At 37.1% G+C, this 25,845-nt stretch overlaps 1 protein-coding gene across 49 annotated transcripts in view; it reads right to left on the bottom strand.

The window, feature by feature from the left end:
* CCDC7 (coiled-coil domain containing 7) overlaps positions 1-25,845 on the bottom strand; it is a 425,173-nt gene that overhangs the window by 126,154 nt on the left and 273,174 nt on the right. For 26 of the 49 annotated variants that reach the window (XM_054522140.1, XM_054522141.1, XM_054522147.1 and 23 more), the window contains one exon: positions 5,196-5,312. The exons of the other annotated variants lie outside the window; for them this stretch is intronic. In XM_054522140.1, the coding sequence (XP_054378115.1) occupies positions 5,196-5,312 (117 nt within the window). The remainder of the gene's footprint in view (positions 1-5,195; positions 5,313-25,845) is intronic. 49 annotated transcript variants of the gene reach the window in all.

Here is a 25,845-nt window from a genome sequence, read left to right as displayed (position 1 = left end):
CTAGTTCTAGATCCTTGAGGAATCGCCACACTGACTTCCACAATTGTTGAACTAGTTTACAATCCCACCAACAGTGTAAAAATATTCCTATTTCTCCACATCCTCTCCAGCACCTGTTGTCTCCTGACTTTTTAATGATCACCATTCTAACTGGTGTGAGATGGTATCTCATTGTGGTTTTGATTTGCATTTCTCTGATGGCCAGTGATGATGAGCATTTTTTCATGTGTTTTTTGGCTGCATAAATGTCTTCTTTTAAGAAGTGTCTGTTTATATCCTTCTCCCACTTTTTGATGGGGTTGTTTGTTTTTTTCTTGTAAATTTGTTTGAGTTCATTGTAGATTCTGGATATTAGCCCTTTGTCAGAAGAGTAGGTTGCAAAAATTTTCTCCCATTCTGTAGGTTGCCTGTTCACTCTGATGGTAGTTTCTTTTGCTGTGCAGAAGCTCTTTAGTTTAATTAGATCCCTGTTGTCAATTTTGGCTTTTGTTGCCATTGCTTTTGGGGTTTTAGACATGAAGTCCTTGCCCATGTCTATGTCCTGAATGGTATTGCCTAGGTTTTCTTCTAGGGTTTTTATGGTTTTAGGTCTAACATGTAAGTCTTTAATCCATCTTGAATTAATTTTTGTATAAGGTGTAAGGAAGGGATCCAGTTTCAGCTTTCTACATATGGCTAGCCAGTTTTCCCAGCACCATTTATTAAATAGGGAATCCTTTCCCCATTGCTTGTTTTTCTCAGGTTTGTCAAAGATCAGATAGTTGTAGATATGTGGCATTATTTCTGAGGGCTCTGTTCTGTTCCATTGATCTATATCTCTGTTTTGGTACCAGTACCATGCTGTTTTGGTTACTGTAGCCTTGTAGTATAGTTTGAAGTCAGGTAGTGTGATGCCTCCAGCTTTATTCTTTTGGCTTAGGATTGACTTGGCAATGCGGGCTCTTTTTTGGTTCCATATGAACTTTAAAGTAGTTTTCTCCAATTCTGTGAAGAAAGTCATTGGTAGCTTGATGGGGATGGCATTGAATCTATAAATTACCTTGGGCAGTATGGCCATTTTCACAATATTGTTGGTGTTCATTTCTTAAAAACATTATTACTATACTTTTAATAATGCAAATATTTTTACGTTAGCTTCTCCAAAATTGAAGTACACTACAATAAATGAAAAATAAAGCACTGTTTCACAATTTGATTGTTAACATTTCTGCTTCCTTATGTTACTTAAAAAGGACATGTCTCATAATCAGTAACATCATATTAGTTAAATATGATAACTGCTTTATGCATTTTTATAGAATTTAGGAATGCTTATATAAAATGTGAATTTAAGTAATTCACATTTATTTTAATAAATCATATCTTTATTCCATATACTTACTGTATGTTTTTCATTATGCTTTCTTGGTTTTTTGACCCTATGTTTTTGTAGACTATTATATTTTCTTTGATCATTTATATAATGTTGGGCCTTTACATATCATATTTCAGTTATATGAGTTAATTAGCATTAGATAAGTTGTGAGCATGTTTGAATCTGTTTCTCTGTTAATATTAAGAGTTAAACATTGGAAATACAATTTCCTAGCCCTATGAAAGAAAGCAAAAGTATTTATAACAATCATATACCTTATGAAATATATGTGCTTGATGGATTAAAAACCATATGTAAAAATAAGCAAATACTAAAAGAAAACATAGAAAAATATTCATATAACCTTGAGGTTAAAGGGACATTCCTAAGTAAGAACAGAAACATAGAATTGTAAATAAAGTAGAAACATACAAGACCACAATAAATTGAAAAAAAAAGTGCCAACATATAAAAGATAGAACTATAAAGTGATTTTAAAAGTATGTGCTATCTGACTTATTTTGTTAATATATAAAAGCACCTAGAATGGTTTTCAAAAGCAGACAACCTAATAAAAAATGGGCAAAGGGTACAACATAATAACAGAAAAGGAAATGAAAAGAGGTAAGAAATAAAAGATGTTCTGCCTGACTAGTAGTCATGAAAATGCAAGAAAAAAAGAAAGATGATTTTCACCCATGACTAAACATACTATTAACTGGTAGAGAAAGCATGAAAAAAAAACAAATAATGATGGCTGAACACACATATTCAAACTTATTAACACTTGTAACATTTTTGTTATTTTGATGAGTTTGGAGTGAGAAAGCAATTAAAGAGTATAAATGGAAGTAAAATATTTCTAAGGTTCTTTTATTTGTAATGGAGCTAAAGACACTGAATTAGCTTTAGACATAGCAAAAATTATGTATAAGACTAAATCCACGTGTTAAGACAAAAAATTGAGGACAAATAATGGAATGTAAAGTTTCAGTTTGGTAGAGAAAAAAGGAAAGAAACAAAACTTGAAAAATAAAACACTCAAAAAAAACCAAACAACTATATAAATAGATACAAAGCAAAAGGTTTGCAGGAAACATTGTATAATTTATCTGGCAGGGAAATCCAATTCTACCAATAACAACATTTACTGTATACTATTTAAGTTGAAATAGTATAATAACATTTATTATACTGTTAATACTACTAGTAATTATAATACTAACAAAACTATTAGATACTAAGTAATACCAATACTAAAATACTATTAGTATTAAGTACTGTTAGTATTACTAAATAGTAAATTTGTTATACACTTAAAACTACACAAAAACGTACCATATATTTCTATGAAATAAAGGATGTATGTAAAAATAAGATTTTGCTCAGTTCTGAAAGTAAAAAAGGTAACTGGGAATGATGGTAGTCAAATAACATGAGGGGAGGGATCTTTAGCTTTATGTGTAACATTATAATGTTAAGATGAAGGACTGTGAGATATATAGTATCCACACACTCACAAAAATTGATGATAGATAGATAGATAGATAGATAGACAGACAGATAGACAGACAAAAGCCTAGAAGCCATTATGACAGTTAACAAAGGCCAATTCTGAGTCTGATTTGTAGGCATATTAGTGATTGTTATTTTCTTCTTTGTACTTTTTTACAATGTTCAACCTTGCCATAATAATAAAAGGAAACATATCAAAACAATCAGGTCTGGAGTAAAGGTAAGTTTGGTTTTGAACATGTTGAGTCCTAGGAGTCTGTGGATTCCAACCACCCGGTGCAGGGGCAGGTATGAGTGTATGTAGGAGGATACCCAGCCAGCATTGCACATCCAGCTGAGATTGACCTAAAAGTTTTGTGAATGGATCTAATTTCTATAATTGGGAGGGTCTGGGTTTTTTGTTTTTTTCAAATGTGTTCCCGTAAAAATCTGAGTAAGGCAAGTGTGATGGAAATAAAACAGTCCTGGAGAAGCAAGGATGACAGTGAATGAAGAATTAAAGTCACTAAAAACAGTGTGGAATGGTGATAATAAATAAGGACTTTAAAGTTTAAAAGCAAAAGCAAGACAAACAATAACCTAGAAAAGAGAAATCTCACATTCAAATATTGGCTCCTCTACTTAGAAACCATGTGACGATATTGGTCAAATCATTTAACCACAGTACTTTAGTACTGAGAAGTACAAGGTCAAGGAACCAGCAGTTTCAAGGTCAGGTAAGGGCCTGTTTCTCATAGATGCTGCATTCTCTGTGTCCTTACATATACGTATGGAAGAGTGACAAAGATGAATGCTGTGTCCTTACATGGTTGAAAGCCAAAAGGGACTAGGACTTCCCTTCTACCTCTTTTAGGAGGGCACTAATCCCATTCATAAGGGTAGAGGCTTTGTGACTTAATCATGTCCCAAAGGCCCTACCTCTTAATACCATCACATTGGGTCTTAGGTTCCAATATATGAATTTTAGGGAAAAACATACATTCAGATCATAGCATTCCACCCCTAGTCCTCCAAAATTCATGTACATCTCACACATAAAGTATGTTCATTGCGTCTCAATAGTCCAGGAGTCTTAACTAGTTCTAGCATCAACTCAAAAAGTCTGAAGTCCAGAGTCTCATCTAAATATCATCTAAATCAGACATGGGTGAGAATCAAGATATGATTCTTCTGGAGGCAAATTTCTCTCCATCTGTGAATGTGTGACATCAAACAAGTTATATGTTTCTAAAATACAATGGTGGGATAGACATAGGATAGACATTTTTATTACAAAAGGAAGAAATAGGAAAAAAGAAAGGGTAATGGATCCTGACCAAATCCAAAACCTAACGGGGCAAACATAAAGTCTTAAGGCTCCATAATAATATTATTTGCCTTAAAGTCCTACCTTCTGGACACACTGGCATGGAGGTTGGGCCCCTAAGGCTCTGGCCTTCAGGCCTTGATACTATGGGTCTTGATGGAAGAGGAAGTCCCAATGATCTCATGAATGCATTCAGAGTCATTCTCCCAAGGTCTTGTTGAATAGCATCTGGCTTGCTTCTCTCCATACTAATTTCTTTATCAAATGATCACTTGGCCACATTCTTGGTGTTCTCTCCCAAAGATGCTCTCTCAATTTGACCAGTCTGAAAATTTTCCAGATCTTCACATGCTGTTTCTCTTCTGATTATAAATTCTGTCTTTATCTTTTTACGCATTTTATTAAAAGTAGTCAAGAGAAGTCATGCTGCACCCTAAAGACTTGGCTTAGAGATTTCTTCCACCAAATATCCTGTTTTATCACTCCTACATTTTTCCTATCATAAAACACTAGGACACAAACACAATTCAGCCAAGATCTTTCCCACTTTATAACAAAGATGGTATATCCTACAGTGTCTGATAGCAGATTCCTCATTTCTAAGACCTCATCAGAATGGCCTTCACTGTCCATATTTCTAACATTCTGTTCACAATTACTTAAGTAATCTCTAATAGCTCTATAAAATTCCTAGAAAAGTGTTTCCCAAACTGGTACTCCATGAAATACTATTAAAAGAAAAAGAAAAAGGCAATATTCACCAAATAAATTTAAGAAATAGAGTATAAGAATTAGAATATTAAAGAATATGAGAAGTAAAGAGTTGTGTTAATAGCTTTACAGCATTCATTAACTCTGTGAAACTCCAATTTTTGTTAAATTGTTTTAAAATATTCATCCTAAAGAAAAATTCAACTATAAAGCCATAAATAGAGCTGAATCACATTTATAACATATTTCTAAATCATCAAGTGCTCTATGTCTATTATTTTAAAACATATTTATCAATGTAATACATACTTCTCAATTTTTGGTATTGGTCAACTTCACTTGTTTGAATTTGATCCATGTGTCCTGCAGCTAATTCTACATTTTCAGGTGTAAAACTCCTATCTGGCAGTTTATCCATATCTTGATCTACCAAGATTAAAAGAAAAAAAAATTTTAGTAAATTAAATACAGAAATAACTATTGAAACTTATCTACTATAGCCTAATCTCAAGAAGACTACAATTTCTAAAGTTTAGGAACATATTATTACATCATTATGTCAAATAAGAAGAGAAAAATTATCTTTATTAATATCTGAAGTTAATTTGACAAATTTCACATCTATTCCTGATAAAATTCTTTGAAAAATTAGAATTATAGATTTATTCCTAGACATTTACTCCCTTCAGATAGAATACCTTTCAGTCTCCACTCAAAAGCTAAGATTTTGGTTTCTAGTGAAACACCAAAAGCTATTACTATTAAAATTATGAACAAAATAAGAATGTGACTCATTATTGTTTTCTTTAACAATTACCCATTTCTGGTAAAGTTGGTAATATAATGCAGAAATGCAATAAAGTAGAAATTTTGATTTTCTGCTAAGATTACTTGTATGACTAAACATACTGATACAATGTTGACTGAAACTAAAAATAGATTTGCCTGTATAGATTTGTTATATGAATTTTTTATAATAAAAAATAAAATAAAAGAGAAAAAAGTGTATATATCTGGGTCAGAGAGATTGTACATATACAATGTCACTGAAACCCATAGAGATATTTTTATTTTTTAATATAATTGGTACATATTTTCATAAAGATGTCCCCAAATGTCTAACCATTACCTACATCTTCCTGTAACACTGAGATCTGTTTCTCTGTACCCCTCCCAACTGATACTATACACTTACAGTATTTGTTATTTTATAAATGGTTTTAACTAAATTTTTTATTACTGATATAAATGCATTTGGTTAATAATAACGATAAAATATCTGCTGTCCATTTTTCTGTTGGAGAAATTTATTTTAAAATTTTCTTTTAATATATTTTTTATTAAAGAAATAATCTAAAATAAATGTTAAAATATTTTTGCATAAAAGTTATACCCTTTTGACTGTGACAGGAAAATTTTTAAACAGCAAAAATTTTGATATTTGCTTTTTAATTTTAATTTTGGTGTTTCTGTGCACAGAAATTTAAAATCATTATTTAGCCAATTTTTAATGATCCTTCCTTTATGTTCCTATCTATGAAGTCATACGTAGGGTAACCTTCCTAAGAATGAGACTAATTTATGTTTTCTTTCATTGTTCAATTTTTCATAGGACTTATTTATAACCTAGAAAATCAGTTTTTGAATAGTAAAAGATACAGTTATCACTTTAGTTTTTTTGTGATTTGTCTTAATATGATTTGTTAAATAATCATTTTTTATACCACTAACTCTAATGGTTATCTTTCTGGAGTTTCTAATCTGCTCCACTCATCTGAACGTTTATTATTTTATTTTATTTTATTTTTATTTTTTATTAAACTTTAAGTTCTAGGGTACATGTGCACAATGTGCAGGTTTCTAACATATGTATACATGTGCAATGTTGGTGTGCTGCACATATTAACTCATCATTTACATTAGGTATATCTCCTAATGCTATCCCTCCCCCCTCCCCACACCCCACAACAGGCCCTGGTGTGTGATGTTCCCCACCCTGTGTCCAAATGTTCTCATTGTTCAATTCCCACCTATGAGTGAGAACATGCAGTGTTTGGTTTTCTGTCCTTGTGATAGTTTGCTGAGAACGATGGTTTCCAGCTTCATCCATGTCCCTACAAAGGACATGAACTCATCTTTTTTATGGCTGCATAGTATTCCACAGTGTATATATGCCACATTTTCTTAATCCAGTCTATCATTGTTGGACATTTGGGTTGGCTCTAAGTCTTTGCTATTGTGAATAGTGCCACAATAAATATATGTGTGCATGTGTCTTTATAGCAGCATGATTTATAATCCTTTGCGTATATACCCAGTAATAGGATGGCTGGATCAAATGGTATTTCTAGTTCTAGATCCTTGAGGAATCGCCACACTGTCTTCCACAATGGCTGAACTAGTTTACAGTCCCACCAACAGTGTAAGTGTTCCTATTTCTCCACACCCTCTCCAGCACCTGTTGTTTTCTGACTTTTCAATGATCACCATTCTAACTGGTGTAAGATGGTATCTCATTGTGGTTTTGATTTGCATTTCTCTGATGGCCAGTGATGATGAGCATTTTTTCATATGTCTGTTGGCTGTATAAATGTCTTCTTTTGAGAAGTGTCTGTTCATATCCTTTGCCCACTTTTTGATGGGGTTGATTTTTTCTTGTAAATTTGTTTACCTTCTTTGTAGATTCTGGATATTAGCCCTTTGTCAGATGGGTAGATTGTAAAAATTTTCTCCCATTCTGTAGGTTGCCTGTTCACTCTGATGGTAGTTTCTTTTGCTGTGCAGAAGCCTTTTAATTAGATCCCATTTGTCAATTTTGGCTTTTGTTGCCATTGCTTTTGGGGTTTTAGTCATGAAGTCCTTGCCCATGTCTATGTCATGAATGGTATTACCTAGGTTTTCTTCTAGGGTTTTTATGGTTTTAGGTCTAACATTTAAGTCTTTAATCCATCGTGAATTAATTTTTGTATAAGATGTAAGGAAGGGATCCAGTTTCAGCTTTCTACATATGGCTAGCCAATTTTCCCAGCACCATTTATTAAATAGGGAATCCTTTCCCCATTTCTTGCTTTTGTCAGGTTTGTCAAAGATCAGATGGTTGTAGATGTGTGGTATTATTTCTGAGGGCTCTGTTCTGTTCCATTGGTCTATATCTCTGTTTTGGTACCAGTACCATGCTCTTTTGGTTACTGTAGCCTTGTATAGTCTGAAGTCAGGTAGCATGATGGCTCCAGCTTTGTTCTTTTGGCTTAGGATTGTCTTGGCAATGTGGGCTCTTTTTTGGTTCCTTATGAACTTTAAAGTAGTTTTTTTCCACTTCTGTGAAGAAAGTCATTCGTAGCTTGATGGGGATGGCGCTGAATCTATGAATTACCTTGGGCAGTATGGCCATTTTCACAATATTGATTTTTCCTATCCATGAGCATGGAATGTTCTTCCATTTGTTTGTGTCCTCTTTTGTTTTGTTGAGCAGTGGTTTGTAGTTCTCCTTAAAGAGGTCCTTCACATCCCTTGTAAGTTGGATTCCTAGTTTTAAGGTCCTTCACATCCCTTAAAACTCCTAGTTTTAAGGTCCTTCACATCCCTTGTAAGTTGGATTCCTAAGTTTTATTCTCTTTGAAGCAATTGTGAATGGGAGTTCACTCATGATTTGGCTGTTTGTCTGCTATTGGTGTATAGGAATGTTTGTGATTTTTGCACACTGATTTTGTATCCTAAGATTTTGCTGAAGTTGCTTATCAGCTTAAGGAGATTTTGGGCTGAAACAACGGGGTTTTCTAAATATACAATCATGTCATCTGCAAAGAGAGACAATTTGACTTCCTCTTTTCCTAATTGAATACTCTATTTCTTTCTCCTGCCTGATTGCTCTGGCCAAAACTTCCAACACTATGTTGAATAGGAGTGGTGAAAGAGGGCATCCCTGTCTTGTGCCAGTTTTCAAAGGGAATGCTTCCAGTTTTTGCCCATTCGGTATGATATTGGCTGTGGGTTTGTCATAAATAGCTCTTATTATTTTGAGATATGTCTCATCAATACCTAGTTTATTGAGAGTTTTTAGCATGAAAGGGTGTTGAATTTTGTCGAAGGCCTTTTCTATATCTATTGAGATAATCATGTGGTTTTTGTCTTAGGTTCTATTTATATGATGGATTACTTTATTGATTTGCGTATGTTGAACCAGCCTTGCATCCCAGGGATGAAGCCAACTTGATCATGGTGGATAAGCTTTTTGATGTGCTACCGGATTCGGATTGCCAGTATTTTATTGAGGATTTTTGCATCGATGCTCGTCAGGGATATTGGTCTAAAATTCTCTTTTTTTGTTGTGTCTCTGCCAGGTTTTGGTATCAGTATGCTGCTGGCCTCATAAAATGAGTTAGGGAGGATTCCCTCTTTTTCTATTGATTGGAATAGTTTCAGAAGGAATGGTACCAGCTCCTCTTTGTACCTCTGGTAGAATTCGGCTGTGAATCCATCTGGTCCTGGACTTTTTTTGGTTGGTAGGCTATTAATTATTGCCTCAATTTCAGAGCCTGTTATTGGTCTATTGAGGGATTCAACTTCTTCCTGGTTTAGTCTTGGGAGGGTGTATGTGTCCAGGAATTTATTCATTTCTTCTAGATTTTCTAGTTTATTTGTGTAGAGGTGTTTATAGTATTCTCTGATGGTAGTTTGTATTTCTGTGGAATTGGTAGTGATATCCCCTTTATCATTTTTTATTGCACCTATTTGATTCTTCTCTTCTTCTTTATTAGTCTTGCTAGTGGTCTATCAATTTTGTTGATCTTTTCAAAAAAAAACAGCTCCTGGACTCACTGATTTTTTGAAGGGTTTTTTCTGTCTCTATCTCCTTCAGTTCTGCTGTGAACTTAGTTATTTCTTGCCTTCTGCTAGCTTTTGAATGTGTTTGCTCTTGCTTCTCTAGTTCTTTTAATTATGATGTTAGGGTGTCAATTTTAGATCTTTCCTGCTTTCTCTTGTGGGCATTTAGTGCTATAAATTTCCCTCTACACACTGCTTTAAATGTGTCCCAGAGATTCTAGTATGTTGTGTCTTTGTTCTCATTGGTTTCAAAGAATATCTTTATTTCTGCCTTCATTTTGTTATGTACCCAGTAGTCATTCAGAAGCAGGTTGTTCAGCTTCCATGTAGTTGGGTGGTTTTGAGTGAGTTTCTTAATCCCGAGTTCTAGTTTGATTGCACTGTGGTCTGAGAGACAGTTTGTTATAAATTCTGTTCTTTTACATTTGCTGAGGAGTGCTTTGCTTCCAACTATGTGGTCAATTTTGGAATAAGTGCAATGTGGTGCTGAGAAGAATGTATATTCTGTTGATTTGGGGGGGAGATTTCTGTAGATATCTATTAGGTCCACTTGGTGCAGAGCTGAGTTCAATTCCTGGATATCCTTGTTAACTTTCTGTCTCATTGATCTGTCTAATGTTGACAGTGGGGTGTTAAAGTCTCCCATTATTATTGTGTGGGAGTCTAAGTCTCTTTGTAGGTCTCTAAGGACTTGCTTTATGAATCTGGGTGCTCCTGTATTGGGTGCATATATATTTAGGATAGTTAGATCTTCTTGTTGAATTGATCCCTTTACCTTTATGTAATGGCCTTCTTTGTCTCTTGATCTTTGTTGGTTTAAAGTCTGTTTTATCAGAGACTAGGATTGCAACTCCTGCTTTTTTTTTTGTTTTCCACTTGCTTGGTAGATCTTCCTACATCCCTTTATTTTGAGCCTATGTGTGTCTCTGCACGTGAGACGGGACTCCTGAATACAGCACACTGATGGGTCTTGACTCTTTATCCAATTTGCCAGTCTGTCTCTTTTAACTGGGGTATTTAGCCCTTTTACATTTAAGGTTAATACTGTTATGTGTGAATTTGATCCTGTCATTATGATGTTAGCTGGTTACTTTGCTCTTTAATTGATGCAATTTCCTCCTAGCATTGATGGTCTTTACAATTTGGCATGTTTTTGCAGTGGCTGGTACCGGTTGTTCCTTTCCATGTTTAGTGCTTCCTTCAGGAGCTCTTTTAGGGTAGGCCTGGTGGTGACAAAATCTCTCAGCATTTGCTTGTCTGTAAAGGATTTTATTTCTCCTTCATTTATGAAGCTTAGTTTGGCTGGATATGAAATTCTGGGTTGAAAATTCTTTAAGAATGTTCAATATTGGCCCCCACTCTCTTGCGGGTTGTAGAGTTTCTGCGGAGAGATCTGCTGTTAGTCTGATGGGCTTCCCTTTGTGGGTAACCCGACCTTTCTCTCTGGCTGCCCTTAACATTTTTTCCTTCATTTCAACTTTGGTGAATCTGACAATTATGTGTCTTGGAGTTGCTCCTCTCGAAGAGTATCTTTGTGGTGTTCTCTGTATTTCCTGAATTTGAATGTTGGCCTGCCTTGCTAGGTTGGGGAAATTCTCCTGGATAATATCCTGCAGAGTGTTTTGCAACTTGGTTCCATTCTCCCTGTCACTTTCAGGTACACCAATCAGATGTAGATTTGGTCTTTTCCCATAGTCCCATATTTCTTGGAGGCTTTGTTCATTTCTTTTTATTCTTTTTTCTCTAAACTTCTCTTCTCGCTTCATTTCATTCATTTGATTTTCAATCACTGATACCCTGTCTTCCACTTGACCGAATTGGCTACTGAAGCTTGTGCATGCATCACGTAGTTCTCGTGCCATGGTTTTCTGCTCCATCACGTCATTTAAGGTCTTCTCTACGCTGTTTATTCTAGTTAGACATTCATCTCATCTTTTTTCAAGGATTTTAGCTTCTTGTGATGGGTTTGAATATCCTCCTTTAGCTCGGAGAAGTTTGTTATTACCGATCGTCTGAAGTCTTCTTCTCTCAACTCGTCAAAGTCATTTTCCATCCAGCGTTGTTCTGCTGCTTGCGGGGATCTGCGTTCCTTGGGAGGAGAAGAGGAGCTCCGATTTTTAGAATTTTCAGCTTTTCTGCTCTGGTTTCTCCCCATCTTTGTGGTTTTATCTAACTTTGGTCTTTGATGATGGTGACATACAGATGGGGTTTTGGTGTGGATGTCCTTTCTGTTTGTTAATTTTCCTTCTAACAGTCAAGACCCTCAGCTGCAGGTCTGTTGGAGTTTGCTTGAGGTCCACTGCAGATCCTATTTGCCTGGGTATCACCAGCGGAGGCTGCAGAACAGCAAATGTTGCTGCCTGATCCTTCCTCTGGAAGCTTTGTCTCAGAGGGGCACCTGTATGAGGTGTCAGTTGACCCCTACTGGGAGGTGTCTCCCAGTTAGGCTATTTGGGGATCAGGGACCCACTTAAGGAGGCAGTTTCTCCATTCTCAGATCTCAAACTCCATGCTGGGAGAACCACTACTGTCTTCAAAGCTGTCAGACAGGGACGTTTAAGTCTGCAGAAGTTTCTGCTGCCTTTTGTTCAGTTCTGCCCTGCCCCCAGAGGTGGAGTCTACAGATGCAGGCAGGCCTCCTTGAGCTGTGGTGGGCTCCACCCAGTTCGAGCTTCCCAGCTGCTTTGTTTACCTTCTCAAGCCTCAGCAATGGTGGATGCCCCTTCCCCCAGCCTCACTGCTGCCTTGCAGTTCAATCTCAGACTGCTGTGCTAGCAGTGAGCGAGGCTTTGTGGGCATGGCACCCTCTGAGCCAGGCACAGGATATAATCTCCTGGTGTGCTGTTTGCTAAGACCATTGGAAAAGCGCAGTATTAGGGTGGGAGCGTCCCAATTTTCCAGGTACCATCTGTCACGGCTTCCCTTTTCTAGGAAAGGGAATTCCCCAACCTCTTGCACTTCCCGGGTGAGGCAGTGCCCCGCCCTGCTTCAGCTCACATTCTGTGGGCTGTACCCACTGTCCAACAAGCCCCAGTGAGATGAACCTGTTAACTCAGTTGAAAATACACAAATCACCCATCTTCTGCATTTCTCATGCTGGGAGCTGTAGACTGGAGCTGTGCCTATTCGGCCCTCTTGGTACCTCCCTCATGTTTATTATTTTATAATGCAGCTTTTTAATATGCAGTTAGATCAAGTGCCACTGCCCTATCCTCTTTCTTTAATCAATTATTTTCATACTGAAATATGTTATTGTTGTCAAGTTTTAGAATCATATTTATAAAATTTCATCAACACCAAAAGCAATAATCAACCACTGGTATTTTGATTGGAAGTAAGTTATTTACCCATTACTTTTAAGAGTCTTCCACTTATGAGCATGAAATATCTCCCTATGTAGTCAACATTTCTTTAGTCATTAAAGTTCATTGTTTCTATCATATGAGGCCACATATTTCCTAGTGTTTATTTATCAGTTATTTTATTATTTTTGTGCTCTTTTCACTGCTGGGATATATAGAAATGTTTTTGTTTTCTTTTGCCAAATTTGTGTTAGCCACATTGCTGAACATCATACTGATATTAAATTTTCTTTTATTTGATTCTTTTAAGCTTTAAAAGTCAAAATCTAATAATCTGTAAGTAATAATCATGTTGTATCATTTCTTCTAATATTTATAATAACAGGTTTTCTTTTTTATTACATTGGTTATACATTTTACAACAATACTTACTTTGGCAGCAATAGGAATTTTATCTTATTTTTAACTTTAATTGAACATTTCATTTCATCATGAAACATGGTATTGGGATATTAGTAAGAGATTTTCTCCAACACGTTAAAAAAAATCATTTGTTTCATTGTTTAAAAAAAATCAGGAACAGATGCATATCTACTCACAAAAAAAGAAATTTATGAAAAAATAAACAATTAAGAAAACATGTAAATGTCATTTTTTCAATCAATTTTCAACATTTCTTGTCACTTAAAACCCTGAAACTGAGGAACATCCCATAATTGTTAAGGTAACACAGTTGCATGTTCTAAGAGTAATTTCAGAATTTCTGGTAGCCACAGAGAAATGGTAGCAAAAGAAATAGCAAGAGCAAAGAAGAGTTTGCATGAGAGGTTCAGGAAACTATCTCATTATATACTTTAAAGCCAAATATAGTCAGATTCTTCTAAGATTTCCTATAGTTTTCCTGGAGTGATCACAACAGAATAAAGAGCTAGATTATCCGGCTTTGAAATCCATCTGTAATGATGTGACTTTAGGCAGTTACTCCATGTCTTACTCTCCTCATCTCCTAAATAGTAATAGTAGTATTATTTCAGTATTTCCCTCATAGAAATTCTTTGTGGATTATTTATTAAATATTTGATAATAAAGGCTCAATAAATATTAATAACAAAATGTTTGCTGTTGTTATTGTAAGGGTCCAGATATAAAAATCAAAATTGGTTTGTTTAATATCCATTTATGACCACATTCCAAACTTATTCTTCTGAATATGAATATGAATATAACTTAAGGTTATTTGTTAATATTGTACACACTACGTGTTTCTACTTGGGCAATTTTGTGTTTCTTAATTTGAAGCTGATCTTCTGATTTTGAGTCTACTGGCAAAAGACTTTTACCTATCATCTGAGCCACCTTCAGAGCTACAAAATAGACGTTTGAAATACATTGAAAAGAAAATACATCTACTCTAAAAATGTAAAACTTATTGAGAGATGACATATTCCTTTCTTCATTTTATTAAGCTAGTAATTTCCTATATTAAATTGCATAGCTGAATAACCATTAATTAATCTCTTGTAAGTTGTAACAAAATTAGCACATGTGAACAAGTCAGTGGACTAAATACAAGTTGTCATCCCTCTCCTTTATTCAACTCAAAAACCTCAGGAAAAAAAATTACATAATAACAAATATGGAGAGTTAAGGACAGGGGTCTGAGACCAAGGTAAGTGAGAAGGTGCTAACTCTTAAGGAAAAATCTAGACATTGAAATACTTCAGAATCTTATGGGTACAGATATGTAATATCATTGATATATTTTTAAATAATTAAGAGTATTTTAAATCATTATATACTCCCACTAATAACACTGAGAAGCAAACTTTTCACAGGCCTATTTCTATCTTTTCCCAATTTTTGTATTAGACTGCTTGTCCTATTTTATATATTAAGCCATTATTTGACACTGTATTGTAGTCACACAAAAGGGAGGACCTGAAAGACAATAGTAAGAAGAAATCCTTCTTGTGAACAGAAATTTGAGGAGTACAGCTAAGACTGCACTATATGTGGGACTAGAGATGGTTTGAGATTTAGATTTACATTGATTTGTAGGCAGGAGCTAATGGAATTCACCAGGTAATCAGTTGAAGACTTGGGGGAAAAAGATTGAAAAAATGGTGACAGGCATGTCTTGGGGAGTTTGGTCTACGATTTTCTAGACTACGAGGATAGTGTACAAAGTTATCCATCCCCCATGTAAATGTGCATAGGAAGGCATTTACCATAGTGTAAGCTCTCAATTAGAGGGCCTGTCTATTAATACTAGTCAACCTCATGCCTCAGCTACATTAGTGCTTATTCCATGGACCTAAGTACCAAGAGGCCACGGTGACAGTGGCTTTTGAATAAACTTAATGGTATCGGGTTTTTCCTATCAAAAATAATACGGATATTGCCTCTGCTGAGTGCTGAAATTGTCAAAAGCATAGGCCAAAGTTGAGCCTCCAAGTATAGCATCATTTTCCAGAAGAATTAGCAAAACATCTGGTTGCAGATGGACTACTGTAAATTTTCTATCATACAGAGGCAAGCGAACTGCCCTCAGTGAGTTAGGCATTTATTATAGGCACTAAATCACATTCTCTGCCTATAGAACTTCTACCAATATTGTTGTTCATAAACTTGAAGAATATCTTTTCAACTGCCATAGTATCCTATACATCATCTCTAACCAGGGGCATGTTTTATGCAACTGATGTGTCATAATGAGTTCATGCCTATAAAATTCACTGGTATTAGCACAAGCCCCCATTACCCAGAAGCAGCAAGTCTGATGGAAGAGTGAAATGGCTAGGTGAAGTCTTGGTTACTATGACTTCTGACAGAAAACACCCTGAGAGGCTACAGTCTTGATTTACAGGATGTCATATATGCTTTAAAATGTAAGCCAACATATGGCCCTATCTATGCCATAGCCTACCAATCTCATACCACATATGCTTTAATAACCCACTTAAAGAACTTTTACTTCATTTCCCAATGACTTTCATTAAGCAAGCTCCATGCAAAAGCATTCTTCCTGGTACCCAAAGGAAGAATGCTCCCATCAAATATTCATGCTTCCAATAAACTAGAAGCTGAGACTGCCATCTTGGCATTTGGGATCCCATGCCATTAAATAAACTGACACAGAGAAAAAAGTTTCTGTACTGGCTTGATCTCAATAATTGGAAAGAAGTAAGTTTCTCCTAATTATTGGAGGCAAGAAGGACTAATTTTGATCCCTGGGGGTTCACTGGGCTACGTTTAAATACTCCCTTGCTCAAAATACAAGATAAATAGAGGACTGCAGAAATTTAACAAAACCACCAAGGTATCAGCTATCATAACAATAAAGGTTAGGGTTACCTTACCAGATAAAAAAATATCGTGTAGTCAAGGTGGAGGCAAAGACTAGTGAGAACATGGAGGGACGATGGAGGAAGGCAGCTATAATTAATTGCCTTCATAACTAGTTATAGAAATGGCAACTGTGGCAATGATTTCCGTCCATTAATTATTTCTTATACCACTACCCCCTTTTATCCTCTGCCACTTTATATAAAGAACATCGATGCTGAACAATGAATGTTGTAGGTTACAGATGGGAGTAAGACCCAATTGAAATTACTCTGAAATATTATGGATTCTAATAGGGCTTAATGTTTCTTGGGTTGGAGACACATTTTCATCATCTGAATGAAAAACAAGGTGAGAATACTGAAGGCCAAACGAAGTAAACTGAGAAGACATCTCTTATTTTACCTTCCAGATTTACTCTCCAACTTTCTCCAGTTACTGTATGTTCCAAAGAGTGAACCTCCAAAGAGTGAATCAATGGGCTTGCTTGCTCTCTGGCTTCCAAGTGAATGCAGCCAGTGGAACCATGGCAGGAGATCAGAGGGAGGAAATACAATGAGATCTAGGAATGTATTTGCATGGTTTCTTCCCTGCAGCATCACAGCAGTGGGCATGTACCTTTCCCAGACCTCTTACCTCTTATTACACTACTCTCTCCATAGAGCTCTCTTTTACCTAGGTCTCCAATAACCATTCCTTCTCCTTTCCTCTTCAAGGTTAGGGGTAGTAACATTATCCCACTTTTTCTGCCTCGAGATTATGAAATTTTTCCTTATGTTTTTGCTGGAAACCCCTCCTTTGTAAAGAGTATGTCACTTTACTAAACTCAAATTAAACCCAATTTGTGCTATCTCTTTTCCAACAAGATCTTGACTTATATACCTATAACTAGCAGACTGGATAAACAGTGGTGCCTTCACACAGCAATGAAAATAAACAAAATATGGTTACATGTCTTACATTACATTAAATTTTAAAAAGCAAGATGAGAAAGGATATTTAGAGAATTATTTATTCTTAAAATCTTCAAAAATTATATTATAATTACATACTGAAATGGTAAAACTATTGAGTTGAACCACATGAATTTGTCATTTTCTTATAGGTCAAAAATAGTTGAATATTAGCAATTACATAAGTTTTGACCAAAATAAGAAGAAACAAGAAAACTGTTATCTTAAAATCAATATAACTATTGCCACTGTCAGGATGGAGGAAATTGTGAGAGACACACTGGAGATTTTACGTGAGAGTAGAACTCTATTTCTTGACCTAAGTGGTGGTTATCCTAGTTTTGCTTAATGCTTATTTGTTAAAATTTACACATAAGTCTTATGAAATTACCTGTGACATATTTTGTAGTAAACATTGTTTAAAAAGTAAACTTTAAAAAGAATACTTGCTCTCAAATATTTTCATTTTGGTGTTTCATTCAATACATATTCAAGTTCTGAACAAGAGATATTTTTGTAGTTCACTATAAAAGAAAGACAAACTATATATTGTTTAACCAGACAAAAATATTTTCTCTAATTTTTGTAACAATCACATGTCCACAGTAAGTAGCACTGACTTATTAAAATATAGTACATACTTAAAGCATAAAAATAAAGACAATACTTCTCCTCAGTGTATACATGAAAATCTGCTATTTCACAGATATACCTAGTTATTAAACAAATGAATTTATTACTTGATTCTCTTATGGTATACATATTTTAGAAAAAATTTTAAATTATTAAAATAAGATAAACGATTGACACAAATGAAAGGATGCCGTAAGTCACCAGTCCAAAAGAGAGCAATGAAGAGATAAATACCTTTTCTGAGGTAAGGAAGATAAAAAATTTTTTAAATGGACCTTTCAATTTCCAGTCTAACATGTACAAATCTCAGAAACTGTCACTCCATCCTAACAACAAGTAAAAAGCTGAACAAGTTGAAAAATAACTCTTCTTAGATACTTCATAGAAAAGATGTCACAGGGCAAACTGCTGCCCCTAAAACTGGAGAAACAGGTAAAGATAGGGAATCACAACTTAAGCAGAAACTTTTATAACCAGGATAAGAAAACCTGAACTGCAATTAGTGAATTGCTGGAACCTCAGTGAGGACATGTCTGAAGGATAAAAACGCCAAGGAGGCTCAGTTATAGGGAGTTTCCACACTTTTGTGAGTTTTGCCTCCAGGAGCTGTACCAGGTTCTCACAATGAATAGTGGAGAAAAAAATCCCTTTATGTTCCCAAGAGAGGGAGAGGAAAAAGGAACCACTTCAAAATATGCCAGAGCAGTCTGTTCTTCTTAACAAGGGCTGCTCTCAGGACACAGACTTTTTACCAGAGCCAAATCTGCTAGGGTTTTATCCGAGCCTAACCAGCCTACATGAAGGGAAATACCCAACTCCAGCCCCATCTAGCCATCCTGCCCCACATGTGAAGGGAAAAAACTGAGAAGCACTGGAGAAGTTCATAGTCCAGGGACACAGGATCACCAAAAGATTGAGATCTAACCATAAGATTATAAAAGACTTTTTTTCCCTCATACTTATTCGCCACAAAATTAGGGACCCATTTACTGGAGTTTCTTTTCCTAGTATATCATGTCTGGCTTTTAATAAAATATTACAATGCATACTAACAGACAAAAAAAAAGTGAAGAGACAGAGCAAGCATTACAACTAAATTTAGATACAACAGGGATGTTGGAATTATCAGACTAGCAGTTATGGCAAGGTTGCAGGATACAAGGTTAATGTACAAAAGTTACATGTTTTACTTTTTTTTTCTATTATTTTAGGTACATGTGGAGGTCTGTTAGATGGGTAAATTGTGTGTCATGGGAGTTAGGTGTACAAATTATTTTGTCACCCAGGTACTGACAGCATATTACCTGATAGTTTTTTGATCCTCACCTCCACCCATTCTCCATCCTCAAGTAGGCCCCAGTGTCTATTGTTCCCTTCTTTGTGTTCATGTGAGCTCAATATTTAGCTCCCACTTATAAGTGAGAACATGTGGTATTTGGTTTTCTGTTCCTGCATTAATTTGCTTAGGATAATGGCTGCTAGCTCTGTCCATGTTGCTGCAAAGGGCATGAGTTCATTCTTTTTATGGCTGCATAGTATTCTATGGTATATATGTACCATATTTTCTTTATCCAGTCCACTGTTGATGGGCATCTTGGTTGACTCTATGTCTTTGTTATTGTCAATAGTGCTGTGATAAACATGCACATGCATGTGTCTTTATGGTAGGACGATTTATATTCCTTTGGCTATATAACCAGTAATGGGATTCCTGGGTCAAATGGTAGCTCTGTTTTAAGTTCTTTGAGAACCAATCTCTAAACTGCTTCCCAGAGTGGCTGAACTAATTTACATTCCAACCAGCAGTATATAAGCCTTCCCTGTTCTCTACAACCTCACTAGGATCTGTTATTTTTTACTTTTTAATAATGGCCATTCTGAGTTAAGGGGGAGGAGCCAAGATGGCCGAATAGGAACAGCTCCGGTCTACAGCTCCCAGCGCGAGCGACGCAGAAGACGGGTGATTTCTGCATTTCCATCTGAGGTACCGTGTTCATCTCACTAGGGAGTGCCAGACAGTGGGCGCAGGCCAGTGGGTGAGTGCACCGTGCACCAGCCTAAGCAGGGGCGAGGCATTGCCTCACTCGGGAAGCTCAAGGGGTCAGGGAGTTCCCTTTCCAGGGGTGACAGACGGCACCTGGAAAATCGGGCCACTCCCACCCGAATACTGTGCTTTTCCGACGGGCTTAGGAAACGGTGCCCCAGGAGAGTGTAGCCCGCACCTGGCTCAGAGGGTCCTACGCCCACGGAGTCTTGCTGATTGCTAGCACAGCAGTCTGAGATCAAACAGCAAGTCGGCAGCCAGGCTGGGGGAGGGGCGCCCGCCATTGCCCAGGCTCCCTTAGGTAAACAAAGCAGCCTGGAAGCTTGAACTGGGTGGAGCCCACCACAGCTCAAGGAGGCCTGCCTGCCTCTGTAGGCTCCACCTCTGGGGGCAGGGCACAGACAAACAAAAAGACAGCAGTAATCTCTGCAGACTTAAATGTCCCTGTCTGACAGCTTTGAGGAGAGCAGTGGTTTTCCCAGCACGCAGCTGGAGATCTGAGAACGGGCAGACTGCCTCCTCAAGTGGGTCCCTGACCCCTGACCCCCGAGCAGCCAAACTGGGAGTCACCCCCCAGCAGGGGCAGACTGACACCTCACATGGCCAGCCAGGTACTCCAACAGACCTGCAGCTGAGGGTCCTGTCTGTTAGAAGGAAAACTAACAAAAAGAAAGGTCATCCACACCAAAAACCCATCTGTACATCACCATCATCAAAGACCAAAAGTAGATAAAACCACAAAGATGGGGAAAAAACAGAGCAGAAAAACTGGAAACTCTAAAAAGCAGAGTACCTCTCCTCCTCCAAAGGAACGCAGTTCCTCTCCAGCAACGGAACAAAGCTGGACGGAGAATGACTTTGACGAGCTGAGAGAAGAAGGCTTCAGACGATCAAATTACTCCGAGCTACGGGAGGATATTCAAACCAAAGGCAAAGAAGTTGAAAACTTTGAAAAAAATTTAGAAGAATGTATAACTAGAATAACAAATACAGAGAAGTGCTTAAAGGAGCTGATGGAGCTGAAAACCAAGGCTCGAGAACTACGTGAAGAATGCAGAAGCCTCAGGAGCCGATGCGATCAAATGGAAGAAAGGGTATCGGCCCTGGAAGATGAAATGAATGAAATGAAGCGAGAAGGGAAGTTTAGAGAAAAAAGAATAAAAAGAAATGAGCAAAGCTTCCAGGAAATGTGGGACTATGTGAAAAGACCAAATCTACGTCTGATTGGTGTACCTGAAAGTGACGGGGAGAATGGAAACAAGTTGGAAAACACTCTGCAGGATATTATCCAGGAGAACTTCCCCAATCTAGCAAGGTAGGCCAACATTCAGATTCAGGAAATACAGAGAACGCCACAAAGATACTCCTCAAGAAGAGCAACTCCAAGACACATAATTGTCAGATTCACCAAAGTTGAAATGAAGGAAAAAATGTTAAGCGCAGCCAGAGAGAAAGGTCGGGTTACCATCAAAGGGAAGCCCATCAGACTAACAGCGGATCTCTCGGCAGAAACCCTACAAGCCAGAAGAGAGTGGGGGCCAATATTCAACATTCTTAAAGAAAAGAATTTTCAACCCAGAATTTCATATCCTGCCAAACTAAGCTTCATAAGTGAAGGAGAAATAAAATACTTTACAGACAAGCAAATGCTGAGAGATTTTGTCACCACCAGGCCTGCCCTAAAAGAGCTCCTGAAGGAAGCGCTAAACATGGAAAGGCACAACCGGTACCAGCCACTGCAAAATCATACCAAAATGTAAAGACCATCGAGACTAGGAAGAGACTGCATCAACTAATGAGCAAAATAACCAGCTAACATCATAATGACAGGATCAAATTCACACATAACATTATTAACTTTAAATGTAAATGGACTAAATGCTCCAATTAAAAGACACAGACTGGCAAATTGGATAAAGACTCAAGACCCATCAGTGTGCTGTATTCAGGAAACCCATCTCACGTGCAGAGACACACATAGGCTCAAAATAAAAGGATGGAGGAAGATCTACCAAGAAAATGGAAAACAAAAAAAGGCAGGGGTTGCAATCCTAGTCTCTGATAAAACAGACTTTAAACCAACAAAGATCAAAAGAGACAAAGAAGGCCATTACATAATGGTAAAGGGATTAATTCAACAAGAAGAGCTAACTATCCTAAATATATATGCACCCAATACAGGAGCACCCAGATTCATAAAGCAAGTCCTGAGTGACCTACAAAGAGACTTAGACTCCCACACATTAATAATGGGAGACTTTAACACCCCACTGTCAACATTAGACAGATCAACGAGACAGAAAGTCAACAAGGATACCCAGGAATTGAACTCAGCTCTGCACCAAGCGGACCTAATAGACATCTACAGAACCCTCCACCCCAAATCAACAGAATATACATTTTTGTCAGCACCACACCACACCTATTCCAAAATTGACCATATACTTGGAAGTAAAGCTCTCCTCAATAAATGTAAAAGAACAGAAATTATAACAAACTATCTCTCAGATCACAGTGCAATCAAGCTAGAACTCAGGATTAAGAATCTCACTCAAAACCGCTCAACTACGTGGAAACTGAACAACCTGCTCCTGAATGACTACTGGGTACATAACGAAATGAAGGCAGAAATAAAGATGTTCTTTGAAACCAACGAGAACCAAGACACAACATACCAGAATCTCTGGGATGCATTCAAAGCAGTGGGTAGAGGGAAATTTATAGCACTAAATGCCCACAAGAGAAAGCAGGAAAGATCCAAAATTGACACCCTAACATCACAATTAAAAGAACTAGAAAAGCAAGAGCAAACACATTCAAAAGCTAGCAGAAGGCAAGAAATAACTAAAATCAGAGCAGAACTGAAGGAAATAGAGACACAAAAAACCCTTCAAAAAATTAATGAATCCAGGAGCTGGTTTTTTGAAAGGATCAACAAAATTGATAGACCGCTAGCAAGATTAATAAAGAAAAAAAGAGAGAAGAATCAAATAGATGCAATAAAAAATGATAAAGGGGATATCACCACCGATCCCACAGAAATACAAACTACCATCAGAGAATATTACAAACACCTCTACGCAAATAAACTAGAAAATCTAGAAGAAATGGATACATTCCTCAACACATACACCCTCCCAAGACTAAACCAGGAAGAAGTTGAATCTCTGAATAGACCAATAACAGGAGCTGAAATTGTGGCAATAATCGATAGCTTACCAACCAAAAAAAGTCCAGGACCAGATGGGTTCACAGCCGAATTCTACCAGAGGTACAAGGAGGAGCTGGTACCATTCCTTCTGAAACTATTCCAATCAATAGAAAAAGAGGGAATCCTCCCTAACTCATTTTATGAGGCCAGCATCATCCTGATACCAAAGCCTGGCAGAGACACAACAAAAAAAGAGAATTTTAGACCAATATCCTTGATGAACATTGATGCAAAAATCCTCAATAAAATACTGGCAAACAGAATCCAGCAGCACCTCAAAAAGCTTATCCACCATGATCAAGTGGGCTTCATCCCTGGGATGCAAGGCTGGTTCAATATACGCAAATCAATAAATGTAATCCAGCATATAAACAGAACCAAAGACAAAAACCACATGATTATCTCAATAGATGCAGAAAAGGCCTTTGACAAAATTCAACAACGCTTCATGCTAAAAACTCTCAATAAATTAGGTATTGATGGGACATATCTCAAAATAATAAGAGCTATTTATGACAAACCCACAGCCAATATCATACTGAATGGGCAAAAACTGGAAGCATTCCCTTTGAAAACTGGCACAAGACAGGGATGCCCTCTCTCACCACTTCTATTCAACATAGTGTTGGAAGTTCTGGCCAGGGCAATTAGGCAGGAGAAGGAAATCAAGGGTATTCAATTAGGAAAAGAGGAAGTCAAATTGTCCCTGTTTGCAGATGACATGATAGTATATCTAGAAAACCCCATTGTCTCAGCCCAAAATCTCCTTAAGCTGATAAGCAACTTCAGCAAAGTCTCAGGATACAAAATCAATGTACAAAAATCACAGGCATTCTTATACATCAATAACAGACAAACAGAGAGCCAAATCATGAGTGAACTCCCATTCACAATTGCTTCAAAGAGAATAAAATACCTAGGAATCCAACTTACAAGGGATGTGAAGGACCTCTTCAAGGAGAACTACAAACCACTGCTCAAGGAAATAAAAGAGGATACAAACAAATGGAAGAACATTCCATGCTCATGGGTAGGAAGAATCAATATCATGAAAATGGCCATCCTTCCCAAGGTAATTTACAGATTCAATGCCATCCCCATCAAGCTACCAATGACTTTCTTCACAGAATTGGAAAAAACTACTTTAAAGTTCATATGGAACCAAAAAAGAGCCCGCATCGCCAAGTCAAGCCTAAGCCAAAAGAACAAAGCTGGAGGCATCACACTACCTGACTTCAAACTATACTACAAGGCTACAGTAACCAAAACAGCATGGTACTGGTACCAAAACAGAGATATAGATCAATGGAACAGAACAGAGCCGTCAGAAATAATGCCACATATCTACAACTATCTGATCTTTGACAAACCTGACAAAAACAAGAAATGGGGAAAGGATTCCCTATTTAATAAATGGTGCTGGGAAAACTGGCTAGCCATATGTAGAAAGCTGAAACTGGATCCCTTCCTTACACCTTATACAAAAATCAATTCAAGATGGATTAAAGACTTAAATGTTAGACCTAAAACCATAAAAACCCTAGAAGAAAACCTAGGCATTACCATTCAGGACATAGGCATGGGCAAGGACTTCATGTCTAAAACACCAAAAGCAATGGCAACAAAAACCAAAATTGACAAATGGGATCTAATTAAACCAAAGAGCTTCTGCACAGCAAAGGAAACTACCATCAGAGTGAACAGGCAACCTACAAAATGGGAGGAAATTTTCGCAACCTACTCATCTGACAAAGGGCTAATATCCAGAATCTACAATGAACTCCAACAAATTTACAAGAAAAAAACAAACAACCCCATCAAAAAGTGGGCGAAGGACATGAACAGACACTTCTCAAAAGAAGACATTTATGCAGCCAAAAAACACATGAAAAAATGCTCACCATCACTGGCCATCAGAGAAATGCAAATCAAAACCACAATGAGATACCATCTCACACCAGTTAGAATGGCAATCATTAAAACGTCAGGAAACAACAGGTGCTGGAGAGGATGTGGAGAAATAGGAACACTTTTACACTGTTGGTGGGACTGTAAACTAGTTCAACCCTTGTGGAAGTCAGTGTGGCGATTCCTCAGGGATCTAGAACTAGAAATTCCATTCGACCCAGCCATCCCATTACTGGGTATATACCCAGAGGCCTGTAAATCATGCTGCTATAAAGACACATGCACACGTATGTTTATTGCAGCATTATTCACAATAGCAAAGACTTGGAACCAACCCAAATGTCCAACAATGGTAGACTGGATTAAGAAAATGTGGCACATATACACCATGGAATACTATGCAGCCATAAAAAATGATGAGTTCATGTCCTTTGTAGGGACATGGATGAAACTGGAAATCATCATTCTCAGTAAACTATCGCAAGAACAAAAAACCAAACACCGCATATTCTCACTCATAGGTGGGAATTGAACAATGAGAACACATGGACACAGGAAGGGGAACATCACACTCTGGGGACTGTTGTGGGGTGGGGGGAGGGGGGAGGGATAGCATTGGGAGATATACCTAATGCTAGATGACGAGTTAATGGGTGCAGCGCACCAGCATGGCACATGTATACATATGTAACTTACCTGCACATTGCTCACATGTAACATAAAACCTAAAGTATAATAA

This window comes from Pongo abelii, chromosome 8 (assembly GCF_028885655.2).
Source record: "Pongo abelii isolate AG06213 chromosome 8, NHGRI_mPonAbe1-v2.0_pri, whole genome shotgun sequence".
Classification (NCBI taxonomy): Eukaryota; Metazoa; Chordata; class Mammalia; order Primates; family Hominidae; genus Pongo; species Pongo abelii.
This window is presented reverse-complemented; position numbering and strand designations above follow the sequence as displayed.